Source organism: Camponotus floridanus, unplaced genomic scaffold, assembly GCF_003227725.1.
Source record: "Camponotus floridanus strain SB8 unplaced genomic scaffold, Cflo_v7.5 scaffold24, whole genome shotgun sequence".
Lineage (NCBI taxonomy): Eukaryota > Metazoa > Arthropoda > Insecta > Hymenoptera > Formicidae > Camponotus > Camponotus floridanus.
Window position 1 is genome coordinate 1,347,547 of NW_020229370.1, and position 16,719 is coordinate 1,364,265.

General features: G+C 35.8%; 1 protein-coding gene across 5 annotated transcripts in view; it reads right to left on the bottom strand.

The window, feature by feature from the left end:
• Positions 1–505: 505 nt before the first annotated feature.
• Positions 506–16,719, bottom strand: part of LOC105249211 (S phase cyclin A-associated protein in the endoplasmic reticulum) — a 39,130-nt gene continuing 22,916 nt past the window's right edge. For 4 of the 5 annotated variants that reach the window (XM_011254513.3, XM_020026923.2, XM_020026924.2 and 1 more), the window contains exons 12-15: positions 9,454–9,889; positions 6,265–6,456; positions 3,494–3,667; positions 2,613–2,817 (exon numbers count right to left, since the gene is read on the bottom strand). In XM_011254513.3, the coding sequence (XP_011252815.1) occupies positions 2,743–2,817; positions 3,494–3,667; positions 6,265–6,456; positions 9,454–9,889 (877 nt within the window). In that variant the 3' untranslated portion in view covers positions 2,613–2,742. The other variant, XM_025408944.1, reaches the window with a different exon arrangement.

A 16,719-nucleotide genomic window follows, 5' to 3' on the forward strand; every position in this document is an offset into this window, starting at 1 on the left:
GAAAAAGCGACGCCACTAAACTAGCTCACTAAACATTGCGATTCAATTCTCAGCTACTAATCTAGAATCTAGAATATATCTCTATGCTATGCGATATCGATCGATTTGCGCGAAAGTTTCGCCGAGATTGCTCCCTCTTAAATGAAACGTATTCACTCGAACGATGAAATTTTTTCGCAGAAGAGAGACTCTAATAAACATTTTTGCATTATTTATTTATATATTACTATTATTATAATATAAATATATATATATTTTTAATATATATATATATATTAATATATATAAAATATATATATTTGATATATATATATATATAATATATATATATATATATATAGTGTATATATATATTTTAATATATATATATATATATATAATATATATAATATATATAATATATAAATATATAATATATATATATTTTTTTTTAATATATATTAATATACATATATATATTTTAATATTAATATATATATTTTTTTTATTTAAAGTCGAACGCGCGAGATGTTTACGATTCTCGAGTTTTTCGACTCAAATTGTTAATGTTAAATATTTGCTGGATATTAAATATTTGCTATTTGTGTATGTGTCTGTACCGACTCGAAAAGTCGTTAAGCAAGGCAATATTTTCCATCAAATTTTCTATCTACAAGAAGACAAATTTATTTTGTTGTAAACATGAACTATCTTATTTCACAACCGTATATATTTAGATTTCACGAACTTTCCTATAGAGATATAGGAAATAAGTGGTTGAATAAATTCTATTTGCTTTGCAAAAATAGAATATACGATTTATGTAAAGTTCTTGAAATATTTAATCGGAAATTCGGAACTTCCGACAAAGAACGCACGCGCGTCTTTCACGCATGATTACTTTCATAATCAAATGTATAAAAAAAAATACAAGTTTGATAGAAAATACTGTCCCGCTAATTATTACATTTTTCATTATTCTATTTAACAGTATAATACTTAAATATCAATTGCATTGACAGGACATTGCACGAATTAATCAGCTGTAGTCGAAAACTCGTACCTTCTAACATTAACATTCATAAATAATATAATTAACGCCATTCTGAACTAAAATAAAATAATATTCTTTAAATAATTTCGCCAAAATATATAGCCTAACTACAAAATTTCTCTAAATTTCGCGATACTAAGAGATATTAATTTTAAATAATATAGGTTTGTGATTCTCGAGAAGAAAGAGGAAATCTGCTCAAAGATAAAGACTATTATTCCCCGATACACACTTCACATGATTAACATACGCATCTTTCTACGTTTATCGGGCCGTGTCACGCAACGATTATTATGCGAAAAAGGCTCAATTTGAAGACACATTTTTTGCACGATAGGATTGGCACGTGTGGAAACGAGGAGCAGAGGACGGTAGTAAAAAATATAGTAGATACGCAGTATACGATGATTGCATATAGAATCTACTAATATTATAAAAGGACTAGATTCACAAATAGTCCGCGTGTTTCTCTCGCGATTACACCTCCCATAATAGCATATCCTCTTAAAATAATATCGTGAAATTAATTTCTTAACAATCTCTTCATCTCATCTCTTTAAGTTTGTTAATCGAAACGATACTTCTCTAAAAATAATCCGCGCGCATCGTTTTTTCGCGTCAAACTCTTTTAAAAGGCAGATCCTTTTAAATTTGTAATCTTCGTTTGTTTACTAGAACGTGTGTAAAAATATAAATTATTCAGCATGACACTTTATGGATAAGTGTTCAGTATAATGCGATAATTTCGATATACATCTCCTTAAAGCATCGCGGAGAAGAGGTAGGAGGGAACGAGGTTGTGACGACATTTAATGTCATCATTCGTTCGCCGAGGTGACAGGTAATTTCGATCGTTACTGATGCGCAGGAATAAATTATTCCAGACACAATTACGTTCAACAAAGCAAGATACGAGGCTACTCATAAAGAACAATTAATCAAAATATAAATTGTAATTTATTTCTTGTTTTTCTCATCGTTAAATTTGAAAAATTGTTTTTTTTTATTCCGACGAGAGAAACGCTGAATGAATACTTTATAAATTCCCAAAAAATTCCAAAGATTTACAAAATTTTTTGTAATTTTGCTCATAAAATTTATGAAACATGATGTATTAAAATGTTAAAATAATTTAACATATCCGCTAAAATATGATCTATGCAAAATCCAGAAGTTCTGGAAATTTTTGTGTAGAAAATTCGATTATAGATTGCAAACCTATAAAGCAAAATATCATGCGTGTATCATCAGTACGTTGCAGCCACAAATAGACTGAACCAAAATGGTTTGGGAAGCACCAGTCTAAATTAACGTGCGTGTTATTTTTTTTTTGTTCGCGTAAACTTTCGAGTAAATTTAACTTTCTCCGCAAATTGAGTTTTATTCCTGAGCTTGAAGAATCACGAGTATTCAACTTACTTAGCGGGAGTTTCTACTATTGCGATCGTGTAGTGTCTAGTTATGTGATAATAAAAGTTACGAATTTTTAAATTTAATTAACTCTACTCATTCTTGATGCAATCTCTTTGAATTTTCTCTTTATGCTCTTTTCTTCATTTTAATAAACAAGCAACTGTAAATTTAGATATAATAATATATCAATAATTCTAATTTCCGATTCGCGCGGACTACAAGAATCGCTCTAATGAGAGCTTTAAGAAATAAAATTAAGCTAGTCAAACCTTTTAGGGCGGAAAACGTGAGACAGACTAGGCGTTATCCTTCAGCAAATGCACTAAAGGATTTAATTTACCTTCGTCTGAATTCCTGTACTGCTCCAGCAACTGTAAAGCCAATTTGCAAATTATTCGTCAAATATTATTACCCATAAAAGGAGACAAAAATATGTAGAGAGCATATAATGAAAGCGGATAAATATTAACGTTGAAATTATGTTATTTATGAATATGATGTAGCTAATATAAGATAATATCCATAAAACATTTTTAGGTAAAGTCTAAAAAATAATTTTAAATTAATTCGGATAAAAGATTGATTTAACGTGCGATATAAAATTAATATTATTACATATTAAAAATATAGATATTTAAACTGATATATGTATATTTGTCACAAATAACTAATTAATATATTTCGTTAATTTAAATATAAAATTCAATTGACTGCATTTAGAAAGAGTTGCAGATATAATTAATATAAAAACTGTATGTTTGCTGAAACTTTGATGAGAGTTTTTAACGAAAAATATAAAAAAGACAGAGAGAGGACAAATACACAAATTTTTCTTTAACGTATATATATATATTAGGAAAACAAATATATTTATAAAATAATTAAATTTCTAAAAAAATTTTCAAAGCATTTGCTTAATTTCGTGAATTATTGTAGTTGATATATCTGTTCAATATGAAATTTTTATTAAGATAAATTTATAGTTATACTATTATCTCTCTCTTTCTCTCTCCTATATAAGTTGCATATTTGTAATTATCCACTTACCTCGTATGACATCTCACAAGACAATATCGCCATTGCCTCGGAATTATTATGTGTAGCGGCTAGAAGTGCTGGTAAAGTGTACGGTAACAATCTGGGATCTCCATAAAAAGGGAATGGCAGAGTGCATAACTGCTGAAGAACGCTAGGACCCGCACCAGCTGATTGAAGAACCAACTGAAACAGAAATTTCATTTTCCCGAGATAGTTATTTATTATTAGCTTATTCTCATTTGTTTGTACAGAGCTTTACGTTATATTAATTAGTTATTTATTCTTGACACGTGATGTTTTTTTCTTTATTCTTTAATTCTTCTCTTTCCTAATAATTCTGTAACGATAAGAAAATATCGAAGAGAACGACTAGAAATGATCAACCAGAAAAATTACCGAGGAATCTGTTTTTTAATTTTTTATTAAATATTATCTTAAGCTTTCATTATTATAAAATATTATACTTCACAGCATAAATTTTTAGAGATTGTAGTTTTTTTGCAATTATCTATTCGCAAAATCGCTTGTCCTTTCCAAATGAGAAAACCGGATGAAGATTCTCTTAATATTACAAATTACCCGCATATCGAACCTTCGTAGTCTCTCGATCGTGACGTGCGGTGACAAGAACGATTAATTAAAGCGACAGAGTAATTTTCTTAAAGAGCGTGAGAACCTAAATGACCCAGGTGTTACGGAAACGAGAGAGGGAAAAAGAGAGAAAGTCTATAAAAGACGTCACCGGACGTCTGCGTCTATGACAAGTGTCTCTGCGAACAGGACGTTGTATTCCTGTGCACCTGCAGAAAATTCTTGCAGGAAATGCCCACATTTTATGTACACCTTTCTTGTTCGACGTCAAACCCGTATCTTGTTCATGTTAAACGTCGATTTACCCTTTGTTAGCGTAGCTTAAAATTAAATGTTTTCGGGCTTGTTATCGTAGCTTAAAATTAAATGTTTTCGGGCTTGTTATCGTAGCTTAAAATTAAATTTTTTTAATAATGAAAAAATTGATTAGCAAGAATACGTGCGATAGTTCGCGCACGTCATTTCAAAAGGAGTCGGTTAATATTCCGGACCTAAAATAAGAGCGGAAAGTGGTAAAACGCCACGGCGCCACCGCAAGAAAAAAAATCCATTTCTCGAATTCGGTTACGGGCGTCGACAAAAAACGAGGATAGAGACGTGTTTATGATCGCGAACGGAGAAGGTGGATACACACACGTCGCGTCAAGCGCGATAACCGCAGATGCTCGTAGAGAGCTTTAAAAGCGTCTCGTTTCTCCCTCTTTCCCTTTCTTTCTCTTCTCTTTCTCTATTCTCGCGGAAGACGATTTTCCCCGAGTCAGCTACTCTCGGAGGGTCGGTCGACTCTTCTCGTTCCTGCGAGCGCCCCTTAAAAAAGCGCTGAAAGACGAATGCGCGACATCGGCGATGCACTCAGCACTTACATCCCGATTCACGCATTCGCGGGATCGACGTGGATGCAGGACCGCTTTTAGACGATGGGTCTTGAATCGCGATATTTTCATTAATTTTTTAATTCTTCGCGAAAAATATCTTTAAATTGAAAAACGTTATATTATTAAAAGAGCGTGATTTTTTTAAATTAATTAATTTTCGTGGTGTTAACTTCCAAATGTTAATATTTCAAAAATCAGTAAACTTTTATATTGAATACTTTTCATTTAATTGAAATTAATTAGCAATATTAATTACAATATTAATCAAAATTAAATTAGATTAGTTAGATATAAACAATAACTTCGTACTTAAAAACTTGAAGAAGCTTTATTTAAAATGATTTATTATATATTATATAATGATTTATTTAATAATGATTCATCGTATATTTCTTAATTTATTTGATTTATTATACTATTATTATATTATTTCTTAACACAAATTTTTGGTATTATTTTGAAAAAAATCGCTTGTTTTTAGTTTATAATTATTTTGTTTCTTTTTAAATATGTCCAATTTCATGTTCGACGATGCTCTCATTTTCCAAATCGCATTACGATTATTTATTGGGAGTTTTCACGCGATGCATCGCGAACTGATGAGCCGGCACTGCACGTGCACGCGTCACGAGACGTATGTATGGAACGAAACGCCGTAAATATATCTTAACGGCGTTCGGCCGCATATTGATAGGAGGTCTGCTGAGTGTGTTGTGTCTAACAGCTCCTTCCTCCTTGTTGTTCGGGTAGGTAATGCCATCCAGCGCGTTCATTTTACGCGAACGTACCGGGTAATTCGAGGTATTACAGTCGAGGAAATCCGCCGCAACTCGAAGAACTTAAGGCGATTAAAGTTATATGCTATATAACGTCAAAAATGAAAAATACTTTCGACAAGTTACGCTTCTTTTACATTTAATGACACGTACGAAAAAGATAATAAAATTTAAATATATTTAATATTTTAAAAATAAATTAAAAAATGAAGGCATTAATTTATATAAAAAAATTAATTATTAAAATATAAAAAATTAAATTAAAATTATAATTTACATAAAAAAATCAAAATTAATGATGTCATTAGATGTCAAGAAGAACATGCAGTTCTTTTCTAATTTTTTTTTGGGGATATCCAAAATAATTCTTTTCTAACTATAAAATAGGGATATTTCGAAGCGATATTTTTAGTTTATAAATTCAAAAAAAAAATTAATTTTAATTCAATAGCAAATTCCCCCAAATATTAAAGATATTTTCTCTCTCGTCCAGTCCTCTTTTCGAAATGATCGATTGTGATATGTGAATAGTGCGTACCTGATTGTCTGGATTGTTGAGGGCGAAGTAGCCAAGTACCACAAATAGCTCCGAGAGAATGTGAATGCCGCTTGTATCCGGCATAGATCCCATTTCCAATTTGTCCGACAAAGAATCGCGAGACAGTCGGGTTATCAGATGGCTCGCTATCAATCGCCATTGCAGACTCGTAACTTCGGCGCCCAGGAAGCTCTGCAACAAGAGTCAGGTGCGCATCGTGAATTTTTTAAAAATAAAATAGATCCTTCTTAACAATATTACAGCTTTTATCGGCTTACGCGTGAATCCGACGTGAACATACACTGAAAAAAATTGTATTCTCAACTTAAGAATATGCCACTTATTTTTAGAATATATACTAAAATAGGCGCCAAGAGGATCTCCTCTTGGCGCCTATTTTAGTGTATATTCTAAAGATAAGTGGCATATTCTTAAGTTGAGAATACAATTTTTTCAGTGTAACGTACTTAATAGTATATCTCTATAATTCCGCCGTTCATCCTAAATTAGCGATTCCCCCTTTAAGGCGATCGTTTAAGCGCGTTGAAATCTAAGACGGCGAGAGAGCTCGATCGCGGAACTTTGTCGACGGCATCGAAACCGCATCGGGAGAGGAGCCGGAGCAAAGAGAATGGATAATAGGCGTTTGGTTTTTGGCGAACCTAGTCGGGGCTCATCTGGACCGCGCGGGATAATCGACGGACGCTCCCGCGGGACCCGAGGGGAGGGTGCCCTCCCGCGGGGCACAGAATAGAGAGCCTTTATGGTTTCGTTCGGACGAGAAGGGGCGCGAGACTCCGTTCCGATTCAATTCGCGGTTAGCTCGCTGCGAGAGAACTTCACGGGAGGCCCTTTGCGTCTTGACAGGCAGGCGAATAACCCCCCCTCATCCCTTAGCGATACACGATATCTCCATCATCCGCTCGATGCCCTCCGACGATAAGCCGCATTGTTGACGGCAACAAGCGGCATCGTTGTCATTTGGAGAGCCGATGCCTTAGGGAGGAGGGGAGGGGAAAGATCCTGACAAATCGTGGAGCGTGGCAAATTAAAGAATAATGAATCCTACAGCCACCTCCTACATATGTATATGTATATATATACAGGGTGTCCTAGACCACCTGTACACTCCTTTTCTTTCAAAAACTAATTTTAAAGAAAAACGTTTTCGACAAAAACTGTGTGGTTTTGAGGGGAACATAAGATGATGTTAAATGGAACTACCTATTTTTTATTGCATATTCTTATAGCTTATGTCGAGAGCTTTCCAAAACACTATAATAAAGTATTTTTTCATCAAGTACTTTCCGAGTTATGAGGGTTGAAATAATTGTTCAATTTTACATAAACCATAAAATATCTTGTAAAATATTCATTTTTTGATTATCTTACCTTAATACTTTTATGTACAAAATAATGAGAGGAATCAATTGGTGTAAAGAAAACACACAGTTGTTTTTTAAGAAACAATATGTAATTGTTAATTGCAAATTACATATTTTTTCTTCGAAACAATTATGTGTTTTCTTTACACTAATTGATTCCTCTCATTATTTTGTACATAAAAGTATTAAGGTAAGATAATCGAAAAATGAATATTTTACAAGATATTTTACGATTTATGTAAAATTAAAAAATTATTGCAAGCCTCATAACTCGAAAAGTACTCGATGAAAAAATACTTTATTATAGTGTTTTGGAAAGCTCTCGATATACATAAGCTACAAGAATATGCAATAAAAAATAGGTGGTTCCATTTAAGAAATTAAAGGTGTCCTTGATCTGACCTTAACGATGCCATCCAAGATCAAACTAATGACACCATCTTATGTTCCCCTCAAAACCATACAATTTTTGTCCAAAACGTTTTTCTCTAAAATGTTTAGTTTTTGAAAGAAAAGGGGTGTACGGATGGTCTAGGACACCCTGTATATATATATATATATATATATATATATATATATATATGTAAGCTCTCCTTAAATAGTCCGAGATTAAACATCGATGATTAAAATTGTTTCAAGAAGTATTTTAAAGTAGAACGAGGTAATTTTCATCGCGTAATTAAATGCTTAAAACATGGCTGGCTGGCGTCGGCCAGATTTATACCCTGGATTTCTCGTCACGGGTGAGAGAAACTTCGAAATTAAACTTGCGCCGTATTTAGCGTGAGAGACGCCTAGGAAAGGTACACACCGAAATTAGAGCGGAATAATACGGCTGTATTCTGTGTAATCGACGAAGATTACAAAATCAGAAAGATCATGAAAATCAGAGAGATAATACAAATCGAAAGAATCGATTGAATTATAATAACGCGCACTCAAAATTGCAATATCTATTTAAGATAATCGCAGTAATTATTATTTATATTAATATAGACCGCATCGAATTATAACGTTTATATCAGAATTTTAATCGCAGATTATGCCTTTATTAAAACGATTGATATCCAAATGTAAAATGTGTGAGATCCGTCAAAGAAACGTCGAAAATTAATAACCGCTAATTTATTCGGTAATATTAGAAGAGATGCGATAAAAATTAGTAATAATAAGTCTAATTCTCAGCAGTTAAAAATTAACAATTAAAAACTTGAATCGCTTAATTTATTCATTAAAAATTCATAATTTATGCATTTAGTTCTCTTCTGTATGAATTTAAAAGTTTTTCTAAATTTTAATTTAAAACAATATTATTGAAAATGAGATATACTCAATATGTATAAATAGTATATGTATAAATAGTAGATGTATCAAGTCGTAAAATTTCTCTTCTACTTTCAATCTCAATGTTTTTAACTCACGGAATGTTTATTTACTTTGATTTATTTTAAAAACAATTAAAGATTATTCTGTTTTGAAACTATTTAATTTAATTAATTAAGTTAATTTATTTTATTTTATTTTTTAAATTTTACTCAAAAAGCTCTTCTATTATTATAAATCTAAATGGACAGCTATTTATTAATGTCTATTTACAAAATAAAAGCAATACAATTTCCATATAAATGGAACCTATCAAAATTCTCCAGAATCTATAAAAAGTGAGTGAAAAAATAGAGTTAAAATAGAAGCAAAATTTTTCAATTCAATTAAATAGATTGATATTCGAAATGCTCGGTTTCAACATCTTTTTTCGACCTCATTAATTCATAAAGAAGAGTCGCGCGAGATGCGAAGGCAATACCTGTAGTTTCCGGAGATCGAGTTCCGCGATCGACTTGAGGAGCTTGAGACTGCGGCTGGCCAGCGTCCTTACGGAGGTCGTGAATGTGTGATTGGGCGTCGGCGAGGCACCACCCTTCTGATTCTGCGGCGTGAAGGCGACCGCCGCGTAAAGGGCGCCGATCGCGCCCGAGGCCTCGGTCGCCGATAAAGTCGACAGCAAGTGCGACTCGTTGCTTGTTTGCTCGACATTGCTGCCGCCTCCGCCCCCGCCTCCCTCGCCGTTGACACTATCTTGATCGGCGGACCGCCTCAGATGGCCGCAGATACGCGCGATGAGATCGTAAGACGATACCAGCAACGGCGACTCGTGCTCCTGATCCAGGAAAAAATCTGTCTCGATCAGGGCCCGGCTGTGACGTGACACGCGATCCACTAAGCCACCGGCTACCAGATATCTGAAGCACACGAAAGAATCGACGCGCATTACTCGCATAGTTCGAGAGAGAAGAGATGGTTTTCTTTTTTGATATTTTTGAAATATGTATGTCGAGGATAAGGACGCCGAAAAAATTCATCCCATCAAAATTTCTGTTAAAAACTCTGATCTCATTAGGGATTAGAGGGAATTATGTATCATTATTTTAGAAAATCAATTTAAAAAAATTTTAATAAATGTAAAAAGTTGAAAAAATAAATTTAAAAATTCAAAAAGAATGTAAAATTTTAAATAAATCGTAAATGATACGTGAAAATTATATAACTTTGATATCTGAAAATAAAAACGGATTCAGAATTAATAAATAATATAGATCTCGTGCAGATAGAACGTTCGTATCTTTGACGCGTAAAAACGCAGGAACGCCTGTTTCTAATTGAAAAGAAACGAGCAATTGGATATTCAGACGCGGCACCAACGGGCCGTCGACCCCCGAATCGACTAAGGATCCCGCTTCGACGGTACCTACTCTCTTGACAATCGCCGCTCGTCGATCACCGAGCGATCATACGGCAGCAAAGTGCCGTGCATATGGATGCTGGGGAGGGAACCGGATAAAAAAAAACAATGTATTGCTTACAGGACAGCATGTGCGATGGCGTAACACGAGAGGATTATAACATCGGTGTGTAATTCCGTGCGCGTCGAGAGAAAGAAAGAGAAGAGAGAGAGAGAAAGAGAGAGAGGGAGAGAGAGAGAGAGAGAGAAAAGGGAGGTGCGGCCAGAACGCGAGAAGAGCACGAAGGGTGTAAAAGGGAGTCGAGGGGGGCCGCGGGGGCCGCGGGGGGAAGGGGGATTGGGAGAGTAGCAAGCGTCGGCGCACGCGATGCTCATTCTATCGGGTTGTATGTATATGTTTTCCTTTCTCGCAGGCAACATCCCCTTTCGCGGCCGCGCAAGCCCGAGGGGGTGCGCGCCTGTCAGCGCGTATTATCGCCGCCCCCTTCGACCCTCTTCGGCAGAAACGCACACAGACGGAGCGCTCGCGTCAATGAGTATTGGAATATATAATATACACGACAGGAAAAAAGGAAAAGAGAGAGGGAGAGAGAGAGAAAGCGCTGCCCTTCGATGCCGTGGAAGGCCAACTGTCACGTCTAATCATAACTGCAAGCTAATCCCGCATTCTTTTTCTCTCTCTCTCTCTTTGTCTCTTTCTCTTTTTTTCTATCGGTTCACCGAGAAACATTACGTTAACCAGCGTTTCCCGATTGAGCGCGAAGGGGTTGCAATCGCGACACTTTCAGAAAGTTGAAAATTGAAATTCGCGTCGATGCCGATATGTTCGCGTTTCCATCGAAAATAGTAAAGCAAGTTGAAAAGTGCGAGATCCCGGAAGGAGTAAATATTTACAACCCCCTGAAATTTCACGCTTTTGGCTCGGAATCTTGGCGCGATTTCCACCGCGCGAGAGTTCTCTCGTCGTCGATAAACGCGACGGGCGAGATACCTAAGACCTCCGTAAGCTCCTCTCGAAGCGAGAGATACAATGGGCGAACACGAACCGCCGATATACGTTTGCCCTGGGGTCGAACAAATTCGCTAATAAAATGCAGCGAAATGATCGCGTCGCGCGGATTAGAATCGCTCGACATGATCGCGTGCTCGCCTCTGCGCGTGATTACACGACAACCCCCTCCTCTCCCCCTCTCCCTTCTGTCCCGACTCACCCTCTGCCCCTTAACCTGCAGCAACGACAGGGCGACAGTTGGGAGTTGGGACGAGGGGGACCGCGTCTTCGAATACAATAATTTCGGATGGGCGAGTAGTCATCTCTTCTCTTCCTCTCCTCCCCCTCTCTTTTTTTCTCTCTCACTATCTCGCACCCTCTCCTCTCTTCCGTTTCACTCTCCACGTGGGATTACATGCGTGAAAGTCACCGCGCGTCGTGAATAGTAGTATCGCTTAATCTCTTAACCCGGTGGAATAAGTCCTTCCGATCCGGGTGATTCTACTCACTCTTCCGCGCGACCCGAAACATTGAATCATACTTTCATAATCATGTAATTGAGGCGGTACGTCAGTCGATTTAGCTGAGACGAGGGGGTGTCTCGTAAACCGCAGACGAGCCAATTTGACGATAATATCTCTCGCAGCGAAAATATCGAGGAGGATCATCGTCGTTTCCCGAATCTCAATATTAAATACATCTCTGCACAGAAAAAAAATATTAAATAACGCGTACATTGTTTCGTATATACGCAACAATTTATAATCTTCTTAGAAGAATTTAATAATTTTAAATTTCAACAATGTTATAGTCTTATTTTAATATTGCAATTGTCATCTCAAGAATATATAATTATTTAATTCTACTTTAAGAAAATTATAATCTTGGATTTAAAAATGTTATTTTCTATCCAACATTGTTTCTTTTCCATTCAAGAAAATTAAATCTTAAATCATAAGAATATATTTTTCTTGATTGAACTATATAAAATGGTTTTATTCAAGTAAGCAATTATATTTTTCTTTAATTAACGCGATATAATCTCATTTCGAGATTCCATGTTAAAAATTTTCAAAACAAGAATGTCCTTTTTTCTGTGTGTAGTTGAATTTTAATCTTCGTTGAAATTTACTCCCTGTAAGATTGTAACTAAAATATATGATTTTATTATCTGTTTCAAATCGTGTTACGCGCGATTTGGGAAATTATATCGAGAAAATTTGTTAACGCTTAGGTAAATATTAGAACTTTGAAAGCTTGCTTTCACTCTATACGCACAATTTATGATGCGAGCATAGTTGCAGTTACTCAGGAAATTAATCAAATGTTTCAAAGATTTCATCAAAGTTTTTAATATCCAACAAAAAGAAAAAAAAACCATAAAAGTTTACGAAAACAATAATACGCAAATATTATTCCACACAAAAGAATACAAATATATATTTCCAAATTAATATAAGACTTTAAACAATTTCTTCAAACTTTAAGAACATATTTGATTATCATGTCATAAACATTAATATCAAGAATATCTCATTTATAATTATATTCCTACGATTAGTATAAAGTATAGTATTATTTTAAAAATACCGTTGATTAGTTCTTCAATTAGCGATGCAGTTAGCAGAGGGCAATTTAGAGAGTTATCTCGGAATATTCCTTAATCTGTTATTCACCGACGCGTCTTTCGTACGCGACGAGAATGTCGAGGCGATTCGCCAACCAAGAAAGATCCCATGTCCCGATCTTCACGCACGTTTCGCCTCGGGAAGCAGGAGAGGGGCGAGGGGAGGGGAATGGGGGGAGGGCGGCGCCCGCCAAACCCGAGATTGCGATCTATCATTGAATGTTTGCGGGGGGGCTTCGAGGCACAAATATATCGAATTTATTTATTATCCCCTCATCCCCCCCTCCCCTCCCCCCGGCCACGTTCCGCGGCGGAAGATAGGGAGAGGACTACTCTGCAGCTACCCCCGGAGGCCGCCATTAGCTAACCATATGATTATTTCATAGCGAGCTCGCGAGGGTGCATATCTTTACGCTTCTGTTCCCTCTTTCCCGCACCCCTGCCCCATCCTCTTGCGACGATCTGACGGTGGCTTACGCGATTTCCGCGCTGCATCGCACGCGAGTGGGAGTTGCACTTACGTGGGCGGGAAAAGATACCTACGAGGAGGGTAATCGGATGGATGGATGAATGGATGGATGGATGGATGGGCTCGTAATTTGTGTGTCGTGTCAGGATTACGCGAGCGCGGAAATACCCCCGTCTATCCGGTTTGTGGCAATTCGTCAAATTCTGAACAATTTTGATGTCAAATGATGATTAAAAAAAAAAAAAAAAAAACGCGTACATTTCTGCAATATAAATAATTGTATAGTACACAAGAGAGATAATTTTACAGGGAGACAATTTAAAAAATGTAACGATCGCAAGCTTTCTATCCGAGATTGTATTAAAAATATTTTCGGCGATATGGAAAACATTTGTGCCCCAAAGTGCTACACACGTATTTAGAGAGTGATATTAGTACGCGCGAAATGCATGGGTGATAAAAAATACGATGACTCTGACAAACGAGGCAGAATAAAAATAAACGGAAACAATTTTTCTGTTAATCGAAACGTATCTGGCTGAAAATCGCCGCAACATATTTTTCGCGGCCGCACGCGAGTCATCCGCGAGTAACACTCGAGAATTAATGTTGTAAATCAATCAAAAATGTAATTTGCGGCATATGCATGGTTGGAAACACGTAGATACTTTGTACAATACTAGGAAAAAGTTTGCGTACCAAAAAAGAATAAATACTTAGTCTAAATTGATAAAAAACCGATATAACACAATAATAATCGGTCCTATAAAAATTGAATCATTATATAAATTAACATAACTTCCATGAATATTTATATATAAATTGAATTTAATTTTCTATATCTCACACATATGTATCTCTAAATTAAACTGTATTTGAAAATGGTCCAGAAGAGTAACACGTCCATCGCAAGAATAACAAAATTCAGCTCGATGCAAGAATGTGCTCGTATTCCTCTTCGAACAAACGCGCCTGGCAGAAGTGCCATTTCGCTATTTCGACAATAGGCATGTTTGCGCAACGAAATGGCAGAAGTGTGTAAATGACAGTCGCGTATCATTGAATCGGAAAAAAGGGAAGAGCGAGCCACTCGGTCGCCAAGCTTGGTACGGTATTTCGAATCTCTATCATTGATCGTATAGAGAAAAAAATATATATTTTATCCATCGATGAAAAAAAAAGAAAAAAAATAATAAATGCGATACAGCGACTGGAAATATGGAAATAAAATTTAAACCAACAACGTATTATATTCCCCGATATATTATAATAACGATAGCAAGGTTTCTATAGGAATAAAAATAAGTAATTCTTTTCTGCATCATCGTATCACCTACAGCAACAATGCTAAAAAGCGCAACGTTTGAAAGAGAAGCTCAACGAGTTTGTATTAAAAGCGAATAAAGGGACGCCGACACGCGAAATAAAGTCTGAAACAAGGTCAAATGGTCTTCGTCGAATTGGTAATGTATTATAATCCTCGAGCTCTGACATCCAGCAACTCACAGGATATTGCTACTCCGGATTCGTTGATGCGTAATGCATTCACGCCGGGATTTCGGTAGCGCGGGGGACGAAGCGCATTACGGTACTCTGTACGTAAAGCCAGAGTCCTAGTGCAGGGGGTGAGCGCAGGACGAAGGGTGCTAAATTCTATGCGACTTGACCGAGCATAGCGATAGTGTCGAACGTATCGTAAATTTCAACGATGCGCGAACAAGTGAGTAAAATAAAAAAAAGGAGCAAAAACGAGAATTTCGCGAAAATTAAAATAATTTGGTGCTCTATATATTTTATAGATCGTTGTGTAATTGAAGCGCAAAACTACCGTGAAAATTATTCCAAAAATAAATGAGAGAGACAAAAAATAAAGAGAAAATATAGATGAAATAAAATCAGTAAAATGTAATAGAGATAAAAAATACAATGAAGAAGAGAGATGAAATAAGTTGTTACATTATCGCTGGCAAGAGACAAATATTTGACTTTTATCATTGCACTTATTTATAGGATCAACTTTGATATTAGCGAACATTATTTTTAAAACGATATATTGATGTATATTCGTATTTGATTTTTGGGAAAAAAAAAATAGAAATTTTATAACTGTTTGAAATTACTAAAAATGTCGCGTCGGCATCCATTATTAGCGGCAGCACGAAATCCCTGCATCGGTTTCCTGTAAACCTGAATTTTTTAATAACCGATTTTAGCTCTGTTGACTGGAGACCATTTACCGATATTCAATATGTTATGAACACGCCAGTGGAAATGTATTCGTGCTGCGCTTCGGCGAAGTACGCCGTTTGCGCGTGTTTATACGCGGAGTAGAATTTCTAAAAATAATTTATGTTTACCTACGGAAATCCAATATTTCCGAGGAAGAGATACGTACGAGTACAAAATGGCAGCTCGCGGTCGCATCTAGTATATTTACATGAAGATATATATGCTGCTCTTATGCAAAAAGAATTTGGAGAGACGAGAAGTACGGAAGCAAAATATCTTCAAAATAAACGTCACACGCATGCTTCGTCGATTCAGGAATTATCTATTTATTTGTACATGCTGGAAAAAATATATGAGAAATTATTGAAGTGAGAAAAGAAAGATCTATACCATAACAAAATTAATTAATATGACTTTATTAATATAAATAAAGATTAAAAGTAAAAAAAATTCAGGATTTACAAGATTTTTATAATAATATATAGATGCTTTTTTTCGCGTCATTTCCGATAAATTCAATAAAGATTACGAGAAATGTTTAATGGAAAAGTCATTCAACTGCGATGAAAATATTATAAATACACGAACGCGCTTTTGCTATAGAAAAATCAGATTTATTTTTATATTTATAAGCGCTTATATTAATTTATTTTCCTCCAAACACTTTTCTATCGAGTGTAGAGCGTTACACTTCCGTGCAATGTATTTCGTAAATGTCAAAGTCAACACCGGATTTCTTCTGGCGTCGTTTAAAGCTAGCCCTATGCGGGGAGGGGGGGATGCGGAGGGGGAGAGGACGAGTACGCGGAGGGATAATAGACAACGGTGAAGCTTGCCACTTAGCAGAATGGGAACAAGAACAGCCGTTCCGTGCCTATTTCTACTTGCGCCCCTGTCCCGCCTGATCAAATACTCGGCTTCAATCCCGCGGTTCCCATTACTATTGCCGCTCTTGTCATCGCTGTCGTTGACAGCACTATTACTGTCGAAGATCCCTCTCCTCCAGCTTTCGAA